General features: G+C 36.9%; 1 protein-coding gene across 3 annotated transcripts in view; it reads right to left on the bottom strand.

Moving 5' to 3' along the window:
* The window catches only part of LOC150085071 (heterogeneous nuclear ribonucleoprotein U-like protein 2), a 372,157-nt gene that overhangs the window by 26,426 nt on the left and 321,459 nt on the right, over positions 1–24,272 (bottom strand). For all 3 annotated transcript variants that reach the window (XM_090376770.1, XM_090376771.1, XM_090376772.1), the window contains one exon: positions 18,399–18,662. In XM_090376770.1, coding sequence (XP_090232896.1) covers positions 18,399–18,662 — 264 coding nt within the window. The remainder of the gene's footprint in view (positions 1–18,398; positions 18,663–24,272) is intronic.

Consider the following 24,272-nt stretch of genomic DNA (forward strand, 5'->3'; position numbering starts at 1 on the left):
ATATCGGTGAAGGGGAAACACATTTCGCCTTAATAACGTAAAAACCCAAACAATTCCAGCTATCAGTATTATCACAAATGCAATTAGATCAAATTTACTACCAGTAACAGATTCCACTAGCAGATGTTATTTGTTATTATTTGTTTTTTGGAGCATTAGCAACTAAGGCCATATTGCTCCGGGATATGCGGTGGTAATTCCCTGACCTTTCCGCATCCTCCGTATTTGGTGGTGATGGGTTCGAACCCTGGTCTAATCAAGAAGCGTGTACTAGGCACTGCTGCTCCTTCCCACCTGGCTACGGAGGTGCCTCCACTAGCAGAAATGCAACTGGAAATTGTTTTTATTGTTTTATGGTAGTAACCCCAAGAAATGTGCTTTAGTAAAATGTGAGCTAGTGAGGTGTTAATAGTGCATCTCTGCCTTTATGGTGTTGTTTATTCAGTTGCTACACGCGCGCAGCTTTGTTTATGTGTATGAGTAAAATACTTAAAAGGTGCAAAAAAAGGAAGCATCCTGGTGAAGACACTACAGATTCAGAGAGAAAAAGAAAAGCAATATGAATAGACAGAGGCAGACTGGGTCAAAAATTCTTACCCGGGAAAATTTGTAGGGGCCTCACTAGCATTTATGGCCAAAATCACACCAGCCTCCATCTTCTTCTGCCCCCCGGAGTTTCCCCGGTAAAGCTTATGGCCAGTCCATCTCTGTCGATAGATAAAAATATGTAACTGTGAAACACTTTGAGCAAAATGAAGACCATGTGATATTGCACATGCTACGGGACTAAATGGGGCAACGCCGATAATTAGAAAGAATGCAGAGAAAATAAAAACACCTTTCATAGCAGGAACAACTCAGTGTAACAAAATCCATTAGATCAAGACACAAAGAATTGGAAGAGATAGAACATCTGTTTGGATAGAAGATCAAACAAAGCACGTGCTACAGGACTAAATGAGGCAATGCCAAGAATTAGAAAGAATGCAGAGAAAATAAAAACTTTCATAGCAGGAACAACTCAAATTGTAACAAAATCCATTAGATCAAGACACAAATAATTGGAAGAGATGGAACGTCTGTTTGGATAGAAGATCAAACAAAGAACAAGGTTGCTTACGATAGAAGCAAAAGCATTAGCAATATTTTATTACGATTATTTATTGTGTTTGGTAATGTTTTGGTTACAAATGTGTGTTCAATCTTGGGTGGTCAGCACATAACCCTATGTTTCACATAGGGCCTGTTATTTATGTTGCATGATTTTGCATTGCACAAGGGTTTCTAGGAACAGAACTATCGTGCTATACGAGGCCTGGCTGTACACTGTTGCCACACACAGCCACCATCCTTTCATGAATGACCTTTGGCCCATTTCCTTCTTTGGTGAGAAACTTGATGACTGAATGATGCTCCAATTTCAGCAAATCCATAATTCGATACAGGTGTCTTCCTGCTTTCTGTTAAAGCAGCACAACCTAAAAACATAATGGGATCAAAATTAGTATGATTCAAGTTGAGATATGTAGGAACATGATAAATCATGAATCATTGGAATATAACCATGGGAAGTACCATAGGTAGATAATTTATTGAATGTGCCTCGTAGACTGGAAGATTCTACTGTCAAGGGAAGTCAAATTTTTTTGCAATAAGGATAGGTGGATTAGAATCAGGATATATATGCTGAGAGCAACTGATGATGTCACTAACAGATTGTCAGATTTCAAGGAGAATAAAGAGAGCATTACTATTAATGTGGGAGGCTAATGATGTTCAGCATGCACAAACTAATGATTTATTGGATGAATATATGACTACAGAAAGGGTGCAGTGTGTTAGGTCAGAATGTGACTGCAATTCTGCGCAGGCCTCACAGGAAGGACTATGATGATGATAGCCTTTTGGATTAACTCAAGACAGGCTTGAAGGACTGCAAGGCTTTGCGGTGGAAAATTATCAGATTAGGCTGCACTTTTAGGTAGAAGGAAATCTATTTTGTATAGATGGAATACATTTAAAGAAAGATGGTGGTGCAAGGGTTTTTGTCAGTATCATTGAGACAGGTAACCTTAAGGCATCAAAAGACACCCTTAAAGTTAGGAAGTACAAGGGTAATATATTTATCTTATGATATGGGTCAGAGTAACACTTGCACATGCCTCCAGAGTTCTTGTTTGAGGTAACAAAAGCTGATATTGGCAAGATGTATTAAGGATAGTGATGTCTCAAGGAAACTGCAAACTAATCCTGGGAAAACAAGGTTCAGAGAGAGAGTGTTAGGGTAATAAATTATGATAATACTATCTTAACTTTGTCACAATGTCAAGAGTGTTGATCTCCTAAGCAGGAGATCAACAATTAATAACTACTGCTGACATAACAGGACTAATAGAAATGTGATGTCACTAGAAATAGGGGTTGTTGTTGAGGTTTGTTGGCACGTAAGCTGCTACGGCTATAATGTGCCTATTCATTTATTATATAAAGAGATGAGAAATTTCCATAACGTCAGAAAAAATTCTGAAATCAGAACTGATTAAAAAGCCCAGTTTGCCTGAAGAAGTTAAATTCAGAAATATTTGCCTTATCACCAATGAGATTTTCAAGAGTTATTGGTTTACGAAGATTGAACAGTGATAGCAAGGTTGAAGTTCTGTCTTGTTTATAGTAGGGGCAGTCAATGAGGATATGTTTCAGTTATAGAACAATGTGGACACTGTGGTGGATCAGATGGGTGTGACCTATTCTTGCCCTTGAGAGGACTACTTCTTCTCGTTGATGTACGGACACTGGAGCGCCAAATTGTTGGATCCTGTTTGAACTGAAAGAGTTTATATTCGTCTGAGAGTGCCAGAGGGTTGTCCAATCTGATAGGCATGCAGCATTAATGATCAAAGTATAGTCTGATGCTGTAACATGGATATTACAGCATCAGACTATATTTATCCACCCTTGAATTGGTTAATTCAAGGGTGGATAAATCTTTCGCATCTTGATCGGCCAGTTCATTTCCTAAAATACCAGAATGTGCCGAAATCCAACAGAAAGCGACCTGTTGATGGCGTTCTTCAATCTGCAGTAATAATCTTCTAATTTCATTTATAACAGGGTGAACTTTATCTGAGGAATAAACAATGCCTTGATTGAGCTGAGGGAATCAGTATAAATAACAGCTTTTAAAGAACAGTCAGAACAGAGATTTTCTATGGCTAGTTTAATTGCACATAATTCCACTGAGAATATACTAAATTCAGATGGGAGGGACGCTGAAATAATGGTATTCGGAAACACTGCAGCTACTCCAACGTTTGAGTTAGATTTAAACCCATATGTATAAATTGGGGGAAAATCAGTATATCGTTGAGTGTGAATTGCATGAAGTTGTTTCACCAGCACTCCATGCTGGTAAAACACTCTTTCCCCATTGGCAGAGTTGAGTGTCACAGAGCTGTATAGGAGGAGGATCCCATGGTGGTTGAAAGCAAGTTTTATCTGTTGTATGGAATGGATGGAAATATTCGAAACCTGCATCAGTTCAAGAAGGCGAAGCTTCACTATACTAGGTTTATTTCTGTAGTGGTTTTCTAACAGTAGAAACCGTTAGAATAAATATGTCCTAAAAGCTAGACCACCAGAAAAAGACTTTTGGAAGTAAGTATGTTTGCCGAGAGAATACCCAAATGTAAAAAAATGCTGTCAACTTTTGAAATTCTTGTTTTGGTTCCACATATCTATGCGAATTGGCCTTGTCGTATTTGAAACAAACAAAGATGAAGAATCACTGTACTCCTACGGACTTGCATGCAGAAGATTCTTTACTGTTGGCCTTATCAAAGTATATCCCCGATTTTGAAAGTTTGGGAAGACACAAACTTCACATAAATTAAAAATTTATGTATGTTAATTTAAAATAAGAATTCTGAATTGTATTTAATTTTAAAATTTATAAACAATTTTCAATATGTGTTGATTAACTTTTTTAACCATGTGCAATGAAATTCTTGAGATGGTGGATCGCGGCACATTTTGAAGGAAAAAAGTAGATCACATCACAAATTAAGTTGGTCACCCCTGCTCTTAGAAGTTTAATTTGTTTAATTTATTGTCTAGGATTAAACCTAGAAATCTGATGTTTTTAGTGACTGGGGTGGATATATTAGAGATTTAAAGTTCAGGATTCAGGTGAAACTTGCGTTGTCTTCAGAAATGGATAGCAACTGTTTTCTGCTGCGAGGGTCGATAGCTGTTGAGGCTGGCCCATTGCTGTATTTTATTAAGAGATATTTGAAGCTGTCTTTCAATAGATCTCATGTTTTGTGAATGGCAGGAGATAGAAAGGTCATCTGCATAAAGATAAGTTTCTACTGCATTTGGAAGTTTAGTGATGGAATCTATTCTAAGAGTGAAAAGAGTGGCACTCAGTACTGATCCCTGAGGAACACCTTCTCCTTGAATAAATGTTGTACAAAGTGCATGCTGGTATCGAACTTCAAATGATCTAGTATGTAGAAAATTCTTCACAAATATAGCAAGAAGGTTGCCCCGTAGACCAAGAGAGTAAAGATCTCTAAGTATGCCATGCCGCCAGGTGGTCTCAAAAGCCTTCTCTATATCTATTGAAACCATTGTTGGGTGTTCACACTTAACAAAGGCATTACAAATGGCAAATTCAGCCTTAACCACAAGGTCCAAGCATGACCTGTTTTGACAAAAGCCATATGGTCCATTAACTGTTCTGACTCTATGATCCAGATGAGTCTACCGTGGACAATTTTTTCACGGATTTTGCTAAGACAACTTGAGAGAGAGAGATATCGGTCTGTAGCTATGGGGGTTGGTTGGATCTTTTCCAAGTTTTAGGAAAGCCAAAACAGTAGAATAAACCAAGAAGCTGGATAAATATGTTCTAAAAAAATACGGTTGTAAAAGACCAGGAGGAGGCACAAAGCTTTTTCATCTAGATGTAGCATAAACATAACACAACAGATCCCATCTGGTCCGGCAGCACCATTATGGGCTGTTCTAATAGCATGCAAGAGTTCAGAATATTGCAGAGGTTTGTTATATTTCAGAAGATGGACAGTTTTAAAGTTAATAGAATGCTGTTCTGATGTGTTTTTAATTTGCTGAAAAGACGTAGTATAAGCTGATCCTGCTGAAATTTTAGCAAATGTATTGCCCAAAGCATTAGCTATAGCTAAAGGATTAGATAGCTCTTGCCCATTCCAGGAGAGGAATGGTGAAGGTGTTGGTCGGAAACTTACCAGACAGCTGTCTAATTTTTTTCCAAATTACTTTGCTGTCAGTGTTTCTGTTAATGCTGGATGCAAAACGGGTCCAGGATTCCTTCTTGGCTTGTCTTTGTATGAAACATGATTCTGCCTATGACTTCTTATAATTGATCAGACTGGTTGGGGTTGGATATTGCTGAAACAAATTCCAGGCTTTATTTTTTGCTTTTGTGCATTCCTCATTCCACCAATAATTATAATGCTTACAGCCCAGGGGATTTGATAGTGGTATTGTCTTTAGCCACATTTAGGAGATGTGACGTGATGTATTCTGTCACGTCATCAATAGGCTGGAGATGGATTTTTCCCTCATCGAAAGATATTGATGACTGGAATTTTGCCCAGTTTGCTCAGGCAAATTTCCATTAGGGTTGAGCTAGAGGAATCAGTGCTATCAAGATGTTGCATACTATTAGGAAGTGGTCACTGCCCATGGGATTATTTGTTACGTACCACTCTATGGTTGGAACCAGTACTGGAGAACAAATTGAGAGATCTATTGCTGAGGTGTGTCCGGTTGGGAGCTGCACGTGGTGGTGAGATTTAGTGCCTCTAAATAGCTTTCAATTAGCCAACCCCACCTATCTAATTTAGTAGCACCCCATAATGGGTGGTGTCCATTAAAGTCCCCTAATACACAGATTGGTGGAGGTATCTGTATGAAAAGGTCTTCAAGATCTTTTAGAGTAAAAATGGTTTGGCTGTAGGTAGATTAAGACAAGTGTTATTGCAATATGGAGAGTTATATGAACAGCAACAGCTTCTATTTCCATTTGAAGTGGTATATGATTAATTGGGATCTTTGAATTTACTAGGATTGCCACACCACCATGGGCAACATTAGCTGTATTTTGATCTCTTCGATAAACGCAATAGTTCTTTATCGAAGGAGAAATTTGCAGGGTTAGGTTAGTTTCCTGAAGACAAAGCCACTGGAGAAAATCGATTAATTAGATTTTGGATATCGTCTGTATTGCAACGAAAGGCTCTGCAGTTCCATTGTAAAACACAAGGCATTATTTGTTTTTAGTTGATGGAGCTGATTCTGACTGTTTTTTGAAGGTAACTGGTTTTGGCCTTGCAATTTCTGTTTGCCTTTTTTTTCCCCCAGGAAACTGGCCGACCAGTGTCCATTCTTTCTTCGGCATGGATTTCTAAAATAGGATCTTCCCGTACAGATAGCATTTGCGTTTGTAATGAGATGTGGTAGCAATCACTGGAGAAGGAGGTGCCGCTGGTATTGACAGAGAAGTATTATTTGCTTGGTCTGTGGTCTTGGATTGTTGCTTGTAGCTCAGAGAGGACATTTCTAGCCCAATCAGAAATCGATTTATTTGTAGGGACATCAGTTTGAATGGAGACTGCTTGATATTTTTTTACAGCATTTGCATAGATAATATTTTGGTTTATAGTTGGTGCAAATAGTTTTTTCACTTCTTGGTAACTGATTTTGTTTTCAACCTTGTATTTTACTAATTTTTTTCTCTGTTTTCCACTTTTCACATGTTTTGGAATATGCAGGATGGTCACCTTTGCAATTTGGACAGGTAATTTTTGGAGCTGTGCAGTCATTTTGTATGTGGTCTGAGGATTAACAGTTGGGGCAGACAGGAATTCCTCTAGATACAGTTTGAGAATGGACATACTTTTGGCATTTATAGCATCATAAAGGGTCCGGGGGGGGGGGGGGGGGGGGGGAATGTGACAAAATAATAACCTGCTTTTACAGCAGAGTGTATTGAACGTAAGAGTAATATTTCTGGTAGGTGCCGGTTGATTATCTTTTTAAGCATTATTCTTTTTTCTTATATTACATTCTATCCCTGCAGTTCTTGGGTTATTTCCTCCTCGGTGACTTTTAATAAATCTCAACTATATATATATATATATGTTTTTTGTTTTTTTTTTTTATGTAAACACTAAACACGAGAAGTATTAGAATCTATGGAACTTGGTACCGTGCTTGGGTTGGAGGTTGAGAAGACAAAAGAAGATATTTGTTGACATTGGACTTGAACTTCTTTAGACTGTAATTTTCAGGAAATACACACGAAGGAAGGTTGTTCCAGAAAACGGCAGTTGAATGAATAAACGAGGAAGATGAAGGTTTGTTCTGTGAGTTTGAAGTTGGACAGTAAATGGATGTTGGCTGGTGGCGGCACATGTTCGGACTGTTTTGAAAGGGAGAGCTGGCATTATAGAAGCCAGCTCAGAAGAACAGCACCCATGGAAATATCTGTAGAAGAGGCATACAGCAGAAACAGTACGTCAATGAGACAGCAAGTGGAGAGATGTTAGAAATAAATCATTAATTAACCTAACTGCCCTCTTCTGAACGGAATCAAGAAGCCTGAGAGAGGTTTTGTTCCAGATGTGGGAACAATATTCCATGGTGGGGCGAATTTCCGATTTGCAGAGTGAACAGCTGTTTCGAAGAAAAGTAACGCCGAGAGCAAAAAAGAGAACCAGGTTTTTTTAGATGCAGAGGAAGCAATATTTGTAATGTGCTTTTGCCAAGAGCGATTAGAAGTCAGAGTAATCCCCAAAAGAGATATATCATTTTGCCTAGAAATCGGAATGTCACCAAAGATAAGCATAAGAGCAGAAGAATCCTTTTTGCAAGATATAAGACAAGACTGAGTTTTAGAAGGATTAAAATCAACTAAGTTGTCTTTGCCCCACTGGAGAATTACCTGGAGATCGGCATTTAAGGAATTCGTACCAGATTTTCGAGAAGTTGAAGCTGATTCACTTCTCGAAACCTTCTTCCATTGACTGGAAATCCTATCCCACAAAACTATGGATAAGATTTCCAGTCAATGGAAAAAGGTCATTAATATACAAGAGGAAAAGAACCCGCATTAGTGGAGAAGTTAGAAAACAGAGAGCCATCTACCATCACCCTCAGTGAGCAATCAGAGAGAAAACTAGATAACCAATTACTAAAAACAGTTGGCAAACCATAAGATGGAAGCTTGTTTAGAAGACATTTATGCCAAACACAATCAAAAGCCTTTGAGATGTCAAGAGCAACTGCTTGCGTTTCACCGAACTTTTCCGTTTAATTAGTCCATAAATGGGTAACAAAAGCCAGAATATCACCAGTGGATCGACACTGATGGAATCCATACTGGCGATCGTTGATCAGACAGAAGGTTTCTAGGTAGTTTAAGAGTTGGCGGTTAATTGATTTCTCCATTACTTTAGAAAGAGTAGAAGTAATTGCAATGGGACAATAATTGGATGGAAGGGATTTGTCACCCTTTTTAGAACTGGCTGAATATGAGCAAATTTCCAAGCAGAAGGAAAAACAATTTTGGAATAAGAAAGTGAAAAAAGGCGGCAAAGAATAGGAGTAAGTTCAGGAGCACAGGTTTTGAGAACAAGTGGAGAAATACCATCAGGACCTGTAGCTTTCTTAGCATCAAGATTCGTCAAAAGCCTTCTGACATCCTTTTGACGGAAGACCACAGGAAACATTGAATGGAGCGTGTTGGGAATGGTGGGAGGTGTTTTACCAAGATCATTAATACATGAGTTGGAAGAAAAATGGGATGCTAGCGGGTCAGCTGTATCCTTGGCTGAAGTGACAACAGAACCATCTGGTTTTGACAGGTGGGAGCAGAGATGGGCAAAAGTTGCGGCCAATAGCTTTGGCAAGAGAACAGAATTTTCGGCTACTATTAGGACAAGAAGCAAGTTTTCTACTCTTAGGCTGTTTAAAATCCAGTTTGGACTGATTAATAACTGCTTTACAATTGTTGCGAGCTTTGGTGTAGGCAGAAAATGAAACTGAAGAATTGGAAACAGACCAATTACGATATGCAACATTCTTCTCCTGAACGGCCTTAGCACATTTATTGGAAAACCACGGTTTAGATAAAGGACGAGATTTTAAAGTGGAGTGTGGGATAAAGAATTCCTTCCAGCAAGAATAATTTCACTGACACAATCTAAGCAAATGTTGACATCAGAAGTTTTGAAAGAGTAATCCGACCAAGGAAAAGAAATCTTGCATGTCATCCCATTTTGTATTCTTGTAATGCCAAACAATACAAGGTTGGGAACTGTCATGAGATAAAGGCTCTATAAGGGAAGAGACAATCACCAAGTTGTGATCTGAGATGCCTAAAGGACCAGTCACTTAGACTGTGTACTTAGAAGGGTTGTTTGTGAGAAAAGGATCAAGCTTATTGGCTGTATGGTTAGGATTGTCTGGTATTCTTGTAGGTAAATGAACAATCTGTGTGAGGTCATTAGTAATTGCAAAAGCCTCAGCATCTCGACTAGCTGGGTCGGTGTGACTAGAAAACGGAAGCCAGCTGGAGTTGTGAACATTAAAATCACAAAGGAAAATTACCTCACTGTTAGGAAAAGTTGGACTGGAGAAAGTCAAGTTGCAAAGAGAGGAAGTCAAAGAGCTCCAAGTGATTAGTGGAGTTGGGAGAATGGTAGAGACAACAGATGAATTTGACACAATGAAGTAGAGAGCTTTTGAGCCAGAGATCGAAAAGAAGAGATTCCAAATTAACAAGTCTCTGACAGGGAATATCTGAACAGACATATGCACAAGTACCACCTTGGAGGCGAAAGGAATCATACAGTGAATAATTTGGGCAATTGAGATGAGCAGTAGTTGAATCAAATGATAACTGAGATTCTGTCGGAAAAAAGTACATGGGGTTTTGGCAGACTGCAAGTGGAAATGGACATCGTTGAGATTAGAATTGAGACCACGTATATTTGTGAAATGAACTAGGAAGTGTTTGGGAGGTTTAGATCTTTTCGCAGATAAGCTTAGATGAATTTAGGGTTGCATGAGGAGATAATTTTACAGGAATTCCAGAAAAGCTTGTTAGTTGTAAAAGCTTTTCAGAATGTCTTTGTTTTGTGGTTTCGTTTAAAAGGTCTCCTGATTGCAGTCTCTTCACTGTCTTGGGAGATCCTACAATACCCTCCAGATGTTTTTGTATGACAAAAGGAGACAATTTACTCATGGGATGACTACTTAAACAATGGAAAATTAAGAAAGATGAGCAGGGGTGCTCCATCCGATCAGTCTTCTTTCTCTTTGGGTTTTCGTTTTCCATGTCTGCATGGTCTGTATTTGCCATGTTTGCTCCTTTTAGCCCTTGACAAGAGGACTTATCTGTCAAGGTTTCTGGCCCCCACCACAGGAGCAGTGCTGCTAGGAGGCCAAGCGGTTTAAGTGTTAATTGGTTAGTCAACTATAAATATACGGATAAATAAAGAAAGGTGGGTTTCCTTTCTGTGTTCTAACTTGTGGCTTTTCAAGTATAAAACAGATTGAAAAATAAGATTGCTAAGAGAAAAGTAGGAACTTAGAAATAACTTTAGTCACTTTTGAAGATCACTTTATGAATCGCTTTACCTCAAATTTACTTGGCACCTGGAGCCAGAAATAGGGGATAAGGTTCACTAAGGTGTGTATAATGTATTTAGGAAAGAGAGACAAGATAGAAGAGATGGGGTGATGCTCCTTCTCAAAAACAGTTTGAGCACAAAAGAAACTTTCCCAGATTCAGAATTTATGCCATACTAGTACAGAATCTGTGTTGTAAAGTAGTTCGTTAGAAATGTAAAATGAATGTGAGTATGCCATAGAGCAGATGAAATGGGCAATCAAGCATCTTATTGCAGTTGATTTCAACTTGCCCCTACTGACTGACGCATGCAGTAGGAAGGCTCAACACAGGAAACTAAATTTTAGGCAAACTAGATTATCGTCTGCATCAGCATTTTGGAGAAAAAACTAGACCAGATCATACAATTTTTAGTTGGAACATGAATAAAGAGGTTGCAGTTGTTAAAAGCATGGAAATTTGAGGTATTCTTTGAGTGGCATGGTGCAGAGGTAAACTATGTTTTTTGAAGATAAAGCACACAATGCTTTATCTTCAAATGGTATAACTACAGTCAAACTCGGTTATAACGAGCACGGATACAAAGAGATCACGGCTATAATGAGCAAAAGACCATAATGATTTTAATTTACACGTATCCCCATACAATCGCTCACTGTTATAATGAGCATACTACATGGATACACCGAACAAATTTTGGTAACCATGCAAACATTCATAATTGTTTGAGTAGTCGAAAAAACTGAATTCTTGGAATAGATGAAAATTAAAAGCGCGACTTAGCTTTATGACCACCTGCATCAGATTACCTGGCAGTTTATGACCTTGTACTTCCAGGGACAGGAGCTATAATACAAAAGAGCATTGGCTTTCTGCATTACCTCACTTACAGATTGTTTTGTATTCACTGAACCATAAAATTATTTCCAGACTTCTAAGAATGTTGTATGCATTTCGGGACTTCTAAGAACTTTGTATGCATATCACTTTATCATTTTGAAGTAAAATCAGTTAGAAACAAACCCTTCCTTCAGAAACATGTCTACTAACAAAAGAAAGTCTCGATTCACGAAAAAGTTGAAATTATTCGTGTGTTAGAACACGTGGTGCAAAAAATGTTGAACTGTATAAAAGGTTTTCTTTGTCCTCTTCAAGTGTATCGACATTGTGGAAGAATAAAAATGCATATCGGCACTGGAAAAGAACATAAATAAAAAAAAAATAAAAAAAAAAAAATTGGAAAGTGCAAGGTTACAAATGTTTATGAAGCACTGCCTCTATGGTTCACCACACAAAGAAATACAGGATCTTCAATAGACGGCACGATCTTGAAAGCTGGAGAAAATTTTGCTAAACAATTTGGATGCGACAATTGTGTGTAACAATGGTTGGCTGAATGGATTTAAAAACCGGCATTTGTTTCTGCAAAAATTAGTGGAAAATCTTGATTTGCAGATAAAATAATGGCAAATGAATGGATTGAATGTGTTTGGAGACAAATCAGGAAAGATTTCAATGACAAAAACATTTACAATGCTGAAGAAACAGGACTTTTTTTTATAATTTTACACCTGACAGTATTGTACATTTATATTCAAAGGGGGAAAATGTGTTGGCGGAAAAAAATCAAAGGCTCACTTGACAGTGCGTGTATGCACAAATATGACAGGAACTGATTTTAAAAAAAATGTTTGTTATTGGAAAATCGTTAAAATCTGGGTGTTTCAAAAACGAAAGAATACTTCCTGTGGATTACACTGCAAACAAAAAAGCTTGGATGATTTCGGATATTTTTTGGCAATACAAAAATGATTGGAATAATGGGCTATTCAAAAAGAAGAAAAATATTTTATTGTTAGTTGATAACTGTCCTGCACATCCCCAGATTCAAAATTTGTCCAACATTAAGCTAGCGTTTCTGCCTCCCAATGCAACATCTATGTTAAAACCAATGGACACAAGAGTTTGAAAGGATTTTATAAAATATTTCTAGTTCTACATCTCATCAGTAAAAGACAACAGAAATTTACCAAGTCTATATTGATATAGGATGTTATAAATTTATTGAATGATGCATGGAACAACGTTACTTCGACAACCATATTGAATTACTACAAGAAATCGAAATTAAATTCAAATGAAATTTAAATTGTAAATGTAGAAGACGGAAACAAATAAAGCAACTTAATATTATCTGAATGGTTGCTACGTAACAACGTTGTAGGTTTTAATACAAATAACATCGATGAATTTGTACGAGTTGATGACATTTATTAGCTAATGTCACTCCTACACTGAGTGACAACGTAGATGCCGTACTCAACAAAAATGACAATGACGATGATATGATGACAACTGAAAGTTAATCAAAATCAGTGCCGACGAACTCACAAACTCAAGGTGCAATGGACACATTAGACAATTTTTTTGAAGGAAATGTGGCAAGTAATGAGACTTAACATGTTGAGTGTTTTAAGGGGAAACTTAAGAAATATCAAATTGAAATCTTTAAAACAAACATCAATTTTAAGATTCATAAATACAGACTAACTGAAATCGTGTTTAGTATTAAGTGTGCTGTAGTTTATACAAGCACACTAATAAAATATGTAGGTATTTACTTATATTAATTTTTTCTCTAATATTTCTTTTGTTTTTTTTTTTTAAATCTATCTTTTTATCAAGTTATTAAGAATTTAAAATATAGGAGGTAGATTTAACTCATCACTGATATAAAGTGTTCACTGTTTAACGGCCCCAGGGGTTTCCCCATCTGGCTATCACTGATATGGCAAGTAACAGTTATAAAGAGGAAATTTTGTTGGTCTCTTGATGCTCGTTATAACCAAGTTAGGCTGTATACCATGAAATATTTGACTCCATTATGTATATACAGCAGACTCTTGATTTTCCGGGATAGATGGTAAATAACAAATCCCGGATAATCGATTTCCCAGTTAAATCAAAAATACAGAAGTCCCCGACACACGTTCCAGGACTTCTTACTTTGAGTTTTGTGTAACTCTGGAATGATTAATAACATATTGCTGCTATATTATTATTGACAAATCTGAATTCAGCGCGATACTTGTTAATGTTTAACCATTTTCATACATCTTTATTATTTGAATTTTTTGATCCAACTCGATTGCTTTCCTTTTCTTGGTAGATTTACTAGTAGTGCTGTCACTTATTCTCTTAGTTAGCACCATGATAACAGTCAAAATGAAATTTTCTGTAAAGAACTTCACAGGGTTTAGGCGAAAACTCATTATTATTACCGTGCGAGCTCACATTTTGCTAAAACACATTTCTGGAGGTTACTGCCATAAAACAAAAACGATTTGCACTTTCTGGTTTGTTGGACTTTTCTGTTCGTGCATCTAATTATAAACGGGTAGCAAACTCAATCTTATTGCATTTGCGAAAATGCTGATGGCTGGAATTCTGTGGGTTTTTACGTCATTATGGTGAAATTGTGTCCCCTACACTGAAATCTTCAATCATATATATATATAAAAAAAACCCATAAATAAATTGTAGGAACCTTCTCTTCTTTCCTATTTTTTTGCTTGTTATTCTGTACCTCACTTGTGCAATTGAGCATGCCGTGATAGTCGTTACTGATTGCTTATTTTATTTTTTGTTTGTTTAAATTTTACAATCCAAAAAAAAAAAAAAAAAAATTTGAGTGAAAAAAAATTTAACTAAATCTGTAGTTGTGTAAGTTGGAGACTTACTATATCAAAAAATGTTCGCAACCTACGTAAAAAAAAAATATGGTGATAGATAAAAAAAACTTACCACGCACAGTGTCCAATATGATACTTCCCTTTTTTTTTTTTTTTTTTGCAATGTTGATTTTAAGTCTATAGCTTTCCTATATTTTTATAGGAAAATTATAATGGTTCATCAGAGATTTAACAGATGCACTGTTTTCAAACTTTTGAATAATTTCAAGTTTTAGTTCAAACTAAATGTGCAACTCTTTTGCGTTTACCCATCATTTTCGCGATTTCTAAGCAACAAAAAAAAAAAAAAAAAAAAAAAAAAATTGACAGTTGATATGTATAATGAAATACAACAATCGACGCAACGCACTAAAACAAACTAAGCATTTGGTCTCTCTCTCTCTCTCTTTTTTTTTTTTTTTTTTTTTTTTTGAGTGGCTGGTGGCAAGGTAATAGGCACACTAATCTCCCAATGATGACTGATAATGCCGCTTGTCGCTTATTTATGACATGCAAAACATCTGGTTATACCTATTCTAAAACCCAATGGGAAAAATTCTAATTAATCCATGATGTTTTGGAACATTCGTCAGAAGACTTAATTTAGGCCTTTAAAATATGTTTTAACTGTGTACACAGATAGAAATATAAAGAATAATGAAAAGCAAGTAATCTAAAAAATGTTTATTAAAGAAATGAGCTACAAAACAAGTGAAAAATGGATACGCTACTTTCTAGAAAATTATTTTTCAAGTGTCATCTGAATAGTTGTAGCCTTCTTTTTCTCTTCATAAAATTCACGATAGTAACTAATTCCGTTTTCTAGGGTACGGCGAACTAGCATGCCTCTTTCCACATTAGGATCTATATCCATAATTTGTTGCTTTAACAGATTCCAAAATTTGAAACATCTGCTCAAGTTCTTTTAACAAAATTTCCTTAGGAGACACACAATGTTCTCCTTCAGTTGCAATTTCTTCTTTCTTGTCATAGGCACACTGTTGCTCCAATTCTATAAGATCCGTGTCAGTGAGTGGTTGTGAATGCAAATGCAAGTATTCTATGGCATTAGGGGAATCAATGATGCTAATTTCTTCAATAACAGCGTCAACTCAATTTTCGAAGCCACGAAAGTCATTTGTGCAGTAAGGCAGAAGATATTTCCATGCAGCCCCAGTGTACTGGTCGTAACTTCTTTCCATGACTCATAAATGTTTTCAACAGCTTGTCTAATGTTAAAATTCTTTCAAAATGCAGTCAATGAAATTGCACCCTCTTCCCTCATAGCTTACACTGCTTGGGCAAAAGTTCTTCATAGATAATAGGCCTTGTAATTTGAAATGATGCCCTGTCCATTGGCTGTAACAAAAGACGTAATGTTCGAAGGTAAAAATACTACTTTTACATTTTCACACTGGTCAGTCAGTGCAGTAGGATGGCCAGGGACATCCTACTGCACTGAATGACCAGGGGCACTGTCAAGAACTAAGAACTTTAAATGTAAGATTATTTTGCTTGCAATAGTTTGACTGCGAGACAAAAATAACTTTTAAACCAATATTCAAATAAAAGCTTGTGTGACCCATGATTTTTTATTTGCCTGCCAAATTACAAGAAATAATGCTTTGTTGCAACCTCTTAAAGCCCCTCAGATTTAACAAATGATAAATAAGGATAGGTATCAATTTAAAACCACCAGTGTTTTCTCCCATCAGAAGAGTTAAGTGGTTTTTTTAGACTTTATAACCAGGTTGCGGTTCTTTTTTAGCTAAGAAAGTTCCAGACAGCATTTTCTTCCAATGAAGGGCAGTTTCATCAATGTTAATTTGGCAGTCATTGTAACTATTTTCCTCAATTATTTTTTTTTTTTTTTTAAACATGCAGGAAATTTGGCAGCTGCATCTTTATCAGCACCTGCTGCTTCCCCTCAACTTGACATTATACATATCAGTTCAAGCTTTAAAATTTTCAAACCACCCTAAGCTGGCAGAAAATATCATTGTATCTGCTTTGAATTTGTTTTCTTTGAGCGATGGAAACAGGCTAAGTGCTTTTATCACTATGTTGTTGGTACCAATTGGAATCCGTTTTTGATTGCAATCTTCAAGCCTAATTAAAAATTCTCCATTTCAAAATAGGACTTCTGTTCCTAGTGCACTGTACAATAAAAGATGTTGATGCTTCTATGTATTGCTTAGATTTGGACAAAATCAGTCGTACCGTAAACTCATTGGGGCCTAACACCATGCTGATGCTTGTCTTGCTTTGACCATTATCAAACCATTTAATAATGTCAAGTTTCGTATCCAAAGTAATAACTTTTCCTTTTGGACAGGGTGAACTTTTACAAAATATAATTTTTACTTAATGTGAAATACAGTAATGGGAAGAGATTGCTTTGACGTCTGCCTTGAATGGTTGCCTAAGCGAAACTGAGCTTATGGTAGGATAATGGAGCAGCAGAAGCACAATCTGGCAACCCTGTTTATGGATGATGGTTTTTGGACATCTTTAAAAAAATTTTTTGTTTCATAATCGACTGAACTATTCAAAATTTTAGGGGGCGTATATGAGGAATGGTATAAACGTTTGAATGTATTAACAGAAACTCCGCATTGATGGAAAATGCATATATCGAGGTTTACCTGTAATTATACCAACATGGGCTTGGGTGCTTTATTATCTTCAAACAGCATGAAGTTTAATCTTAAGAAAGAGCACTATGACAGATTAAGATGGCACACAACCTCTCTCAAACTGTGCAGACAACAAAGGGAGGATAAATACACTAGATTTATAAAACATGTTTAAAGCAATGGTCACAGGAGTCATTAATGAATATATACCATTAAGAAAATACGGGATGAGAAAGTTGCCAGGATGGATGAATAAGGTAGCCAGTAACACAAAGCAGAAAAGGATGGCATGGGAAAGTTAGAGAATGATGGAAAAGTAGCTAAACCTATAACAGAACCACAAAAAAAAAAAAAAAAAACAGACAAAGAATGACCCAGCTATGTGGCTGATGAACTGAACAGATACTTTACATTGATGCTTACAGATGAAAGATGCTTCACCTTAAGGTGAGGAGAGGATGCTGAACAAGTGAGACCGAGCAGTAAAAAATTAGACACACTGAAATTTATTGAGAATACAGAGATGGCTTTATTAGAAAAACTCTTTTGAGGCTGAAGGCAAGTAAGGCTCATAATTAACCATTATGGTTAATTAAGAGGGCAGTGTTAGACTTGGGAGACAGCCCTCTGGTCTGAATAAGTACCAGTGTATTGCCAATATATAAAGACAGTTCTAAGAGTGAAGTTGGTAACTACAGATTAGTCAGAATTCTTTTTTCTATAAATAATTTATGTGTGCATGCATCTAGCTGTTCTAAAGTGAAGCTAAGGTGGTCACCAGTTCTATAGTGCAATTAGGAAGAGCAGGTTCACGTTTAGTTAAAGTTTGCGGAAAGTGATAACACAAAAATGAGATTACTATTTTTTCATGATTACAAGCTATAAACATCAATATCTCAACACATGGATACTTTTTCTTTAGTGGGTACATACAATTATACATAATGAAAACAATGCTTACTTTAGTGTACAGCTTGTATACATTGAACTGTGCACTAGTTAAGGAGGAACACAAACATCTGCGATCTTGTCGTGTGCAGGAAATTTCTCCACACCACAAATATCTTTCTCTTATTGACTAAAGACATTTTTTAACTTAACTGTCTACTCAAACTAAAGAATTATTAATATTTTAAATGAGAACTGAAAAATTCAGCAGTGTTAATAGAATGACTAAAAATTTCTTTAATTATTATTAATAATACTGGCTCTGCACTTGCACAGATACAGTGAACTTTGAATTAGCCAGATTTTAATATAGTGCCTTTTCAACTCATCACTAAAAATAAACATTTCATGACCATAAGATTTATAATAATCTGATCAATGCATGAAATAAATGAACAAACTCACCCCTGCCTGTCTGCTGAGATCCTCTGTAGCCTCCATGAGAGGGAGAACGGCGTCCTCCCCATGATCCTCCTCCTCCTCCACCACCACCACCACCGCTGCTGCCACCATGCGGACTTTGATTACTGTATCCACCAGAACCCCCTCTACTATCAAACCCTCCACGATTATCATACCCCCCACCATGACTGTCATGCCGCCGATTATCATATCCACCACTTCGGTTGTCATATCCACGACTGTCATGGCCACCACTGCCACCGCCACCTAAATATAATACAAAAATAGTTTTTACAGAAAGGCAACTACAAACCAGCAATATGTGCAAACTCACTCAAGGCCATGATTAAATTAACAAAAAGCTTGCATGACAAACCACACAACATACTTAAAGATCTTTTTCTTCTGTTAACAAGTCTAGGTGAGTTGGCCTCTAGAATTTGTTCACTCTTTTTGTAAATCAGAAGTCATTGATTTGTAAGTTTTTTTTTTTTTTTTTCCAAATATTTATTTTGCAGCAGCACCATAAATAATAAAGAAAGGCAAGCTTTCAAATAATTTTAATAATATATCAATCTGGCAACCCTGCACTTGTAAGCAATCCTTTGATTAATGATAGTTATCATTTATATCTATCATTTGACTTAAAATAGCTACTAAACATTTTTGGAATACTTATTTCTTGATTTACTCTTAGGCCTTTCACTGATTAACCATATTGTATGGTAATGACAGAAATGAATGTGAATAATGATGTAAAAGTTACATCACAATATTTTGCTCACAAGCAGCTTATCAAAATATCAATTTCTGGGATTGTCAGAGAATTATTTAGACAAGTCTTTTGTTGGCTTTTTACATCAAACTAAAAGCAGGCTGGTTGCCAGCTGTTTTTTCATCTTTCATCATTTTTAAGCATGTGCATGCTTAAAAATGTTTGATTTGTTAGAGAAGAGCTAATATTCATTCATTTGTCAAGTTTTTTTTATATGGTTTTAACAGCATTTAAAAATCACACTGAACTTGTAAGCAATCCTTCATTTAATAATTCGGAGACCATGTGAATTATTAATTGAAGGATTATGAGAGTAACAAAATCAAAATACCAAAATTAATGTGACAAGATAATAAAAAACAGAATTGTATTTATACAAAAAAGCACTGAAATCTTACAAAACACTCGCAATGAGATCAATATAAACATCTGGAATATTTGCAATAATGTATGTTATCCTATGTATAAATATAGTGCAAATGCATCAGAAATTAGCATTAGCATTAGTAGAGGCATTTGATGCAAGAAAGCAAGCTTATGCAGCATCAGCCAAAAAAAAAAAAAAAAAAAACCACTTCCAATTCACCCCTCTGTTCGTTCAAAATACCTGTCCAGCTGAGCCTTAAACTTGTTTAGGCTATCAACCTCCACCACAAGGGATGGCAGTCTATCCTACATCTGTCTTTCCTCAATTTGGATTTATGCCCTCTCAGGTGATTTTTCTGAGCTAGAGGAAGAATCCCATCAGCATTGAGCATGCTTAAACCATTCAAGGCTTTATACACCTCTATCAGATCACCTCGCTGGTGCCTAGTCTCCAGACACTGTAATTTGCAAAACTTAAGCCTTTCTTCGTAAGAGCACCCCTTTGTTCCATTCACTAATCTTGTTGCCCTTCTCTGTACTCGTTCCAGCAGCTCTACATCCTTTTTGAAATGAGGCCTCCAGACCTGTATACAGTACTCTAGGTGTGGCCTGACCATTGCCTTATACAATGGAATAATCACCTCTTTATCCCTGCTGGAAAAATTCCTGTATATCATTGACAATACTCCATGAGCTACTCTTGCAGCCCGTCTGCACTGCTCAGAGAACTTCATATCTGCCTGCACAATCACCCCCAAGTCCCTTTCATTCTCTACCACTGTCAGTGTAGTACCACAGAGAGTTTATACGTTGCTCTGGGGTTGCTGTTTCCCATGTGTAGTACTTTACATTTGTCAATGTTAAACTTCATTTGCCACCTCTCAGCCCATCTGCTCAACCTTTCCAGATCCTGTTGCAGCAGCATAGTGTCAGTAGTGTCCTTGACAACCCTGCCAACCTTTGTATCATCTGCAAACTTCGACATTAAGCTTGATATACCATCATCAATATCGTTTATAAATACAGAAAACAACAATGGACCCAACACTGAGCCCTGAGGGACTCCACTAATAACATTAGTCCACGATGAGCAGTGTCCATTGATTACCACTCTCTGTCTTCTCCCCCTCAACCACCCCTTTATCCATAGCAGCAATTTGCCTCCAATGTCACACTGCTCCAATTTGTGTAGCAGTCTTCCATGTGCAACAGTATCAAAAGCCTTTCTAAGATCCAAGTATATAATATCAAAGTTATTCCCTGCATCCAGTTCTTTTGTGACTGCATCATAGTATCCAATCAAGTTGGTCAGGCAAGACTTCCCCTTAACAAAACCATGCTGTGTCTGAGCTATAACTGAAGTCTTGTCTAAATGATCCTGCAGTGCTTCTTTAACCAGTGCCTCCATTAATTTTCCTGGAACAGAAGTTAAGCTCACAGGTCTATAATTACTTGTGTCAGCCTTTGATCCTCCTTTGTGAATTGGGGTCACATTTGCACATTTCCAGTCTATGGGTACCTCCCCTGAGTCCAAGGAAGCTCTCATAATTATGGCTAAGGGTTTGCTTACTTCCTTTGCTGCCTCCTTTAATATAACTGGATAGATCCCATCCACCCCGGGTGCCTTTCTTGTGTTTATCTTCAACAGTTTCTCCTCCACTTTACTCCCAGTTATTTCAAGATTCTGTAGCTTACTGCTAGAGTTGAATACACCTCTGGCATTCCCTTTGCTGAATAACTCCTCATGTGTGAATGTCGATGCAAAATATTCATTTAGTTTGTTAGCTACCTGAGCAGGATCATCAACAGTTGACCCATCAATATCAAGTGGACCAATCTGATTCATCCCCTTCCTTCTAGAGTTTACATAAGTAAAGAACTCTTTGCTGTTTTTCTTTGCATCCCTTGCCAAGGATTTCTCGTAATCTGCCTTCGCCTGCCTAACCTCCTTTGTAACTTGGTTGCATATCAACTTGTATCTATCATAGGCTTCTGTGTCATGTGTTAATTTGTAAGTATCCCATGCATTTTTCTTCTCTGCCATATGCCTCATTAGTTCATCTGACATCCATTTTGGCCTAAACCTTGAACAATATTTCTTAGTTGGTATGTAAAGCCTAGTAGCTTCCAAGATAAGTTCTTTGAATGCTTCCCATTTTGAATTTGCTGTTGGTAACATCATCAGTTGGTCCCACTGTATAGAATTTAAATACTGTCTCAGTCCATCGTAGTCGCCTTTACGGAAGCAATAACCCTTCCCTTTACCCCTAATGGTAGTTACCTCTTTGAGTAAATCCCACTTCAGCACACTGTGATCACTGCCACCTAGTGGTTCATTTATCTGCAGATTCTTAATGCATGAAGAATCACTGCTGATAATCAAATCAAGAGTATTACTCCCTCTAGTTGCCTCCCGAACATGCTGATGTAGAAAACAATCATCCAATAAATCCACAAAAGCCTTGCTACTGTGTGAGTGACCAGCCCCCAAATTCCAGTCAATATCTGGGAAATTAAAATCCCCCATTATAAGACTCTCTGATTTACTGGCCCACTCTATTTCTCCGAACAGTTTCTTATTATACTCATCAGAGTCATTAGGCCTATAGCACACTCCTACTCTCAATTTTGATCTCCCAATGCTTATGTCACACCAAACTGACTCGACACTGCACTGTCCAGCGATGTCGACTGGCTTCACTTCCTTGGATTTTATGTGTTTTTTAACTAATAGCATAACCCCTCCTCCCTTTCTATCCTGTCTATCCTTTCTGTAGACATTGTACTCCCCAAATTCCAGTTCTGCATTTCTTATATCTGTGTGACACCACGTCTCTGAAATCCCCACAATATCTGCCTTTGATGTTTTGAGCAATACCTCAAATTCATCAAATTTATTTACTAAACTCCTAGCATTGGTGTACACACAAGTATACATGCACCTGTTCTTTTTCTTAGCTACCCTAACACAACCCATGTGTTTACTTGTACCCCAATGATTCCCAGCAGTCTCTGAAATATCCTGCATCTTATTTTTCAGGCTTCTGCTCATTCTAATAGAAGCAGTGCAAGAATCTCTTTCACCTCTGCCAGTGGCTACTGTCAATCTATTGGTCTTTGTCTCCCCCCAAGCTAGCAGTTTTCCGACCCACCTAACACTGCCTCGATAGCATCAGCAAATATCCTTGCACCCTTTCTATTTAAGTGTATCCCATCCCTGTAGAAGCAATCTCTCCTGTTAACAAGTACAGTCCAGGCTGAAAAAAATTCTACCCCTTGAGCCTTGCACAATCTTTCCAGGGCCGAATTGATCGACAAGGCTCTCAATACATAGCTATATCTGAATAAATCAGAATATTAGTAAAACGGCATCGTTTTAAGTTATATCTCATTGTGAATACCTTCACAACGAGTTGGCAACTCGTTGTGAAGGTATTCACAATGAGATATAACTTAAAACGATGCCGTTTTACTAATATTCTGATTTATTCAGATATAGCTATGTATTTCTGATGCATTTGCACTATATTTATACATAGTATAGACTCCTTCATAGCTTGAGGCTTATGCCCTAAACGCTTGAGTCTAAATGTATGTTATCCATATTTCCAATTAAGTGCATTCACTTTTATATCTTTTTGTTTTTACTAAAACACCTACAGAATGCACATTTCACAACTCTATACAGATATTAATTCAGACAATTTTTTAATTGGCTCTTCCGTAAAAAACAAAAATATATTTGTTGTCTAATTGCAAATAAGTATCATCAATTGAAATTGAAATTTTCAATTAAATTGTCGGTGTTACAGGGCCTCCGTAGCCGAGGGGTCAGGAGCAGGAGTGCAGCAGCACACGCTCTTTGACCAGAATGGGGTTCAAGTACCCCAGACTGCTAAATATGGTCGATCTGCCAACCCACACTGGACCAGCATGGCAGATTATGGTCCATTTCTTCCATCCTGCAGTGGATTGATAATGACTGCAGTTTACCATTATTTTTTAAAATTATTTATTATTATTTTTTCTCTAAAATATGCTCTGTTAATTCCATTAATATAGGTATTCGGGTCATGTTCCTCAAGAACATTACCCGAACTAACTCCCTTTCAATGGTGAGTCATACCAGTTAAATGTAAATTGTCCCCATCTGTTTTCCATAGTTTTCAACCCTCCTAAACAAATCAACAGATATTACTATGGAAACATCCAGCTGTACTATAAACAGACACTTCTCGACTTACGTATTTAATCGTTTTTCTCCCCCCCCCATGTACGTCGTAAGTCCAACTTCAGTCTTCTCGATACGAAATACAAGTAGAGTACAGTACAACGCACTAAGATTATAATCCCCAACAAACTTCATCATGTACAGTATTTTACAATTTACAACCGAGTTAAATGAAGCTGAAAAAAATACAATGAATGATAATGTAGAGTATAGTATTTATTCAAAACTAATTTAATCTAAATACGATACGTAATTTAATTTAATCTACAATCAAACCACTTTACGATGGATTCTCCATAATATGGAGTATTTTATTATGGAGAATACTCCATAATAAAATACTGTTCACTATACGATATGTAGTAAGCGGCGGTCATCGTGATCACATTTGCAAACTGAATTTTAATTTTTTTCAACAGCTATTCTAATAAGTGAAAATAGGAGAAATATTATCCACAGACTATAAAAGCAAAGATATAGAGCAAAAATTTACACTTTACTTCCA

The sequence above is a fragment of the Mastigoproctus giganteus genome, chromosome 6 (genome assembly GCF_048544385.1).
Source record: "Mastigoproctus giganteus isolate SK-2022 chromosome 6, ASM4854438v1, whole genome shotgun sequence".
NCBI lineage: Eukaryota > Metazoa > Arthropoda > Arachnida > Uropygi > Thelyphonidae > Mastigoproctus > Mastigoproctus giganteus.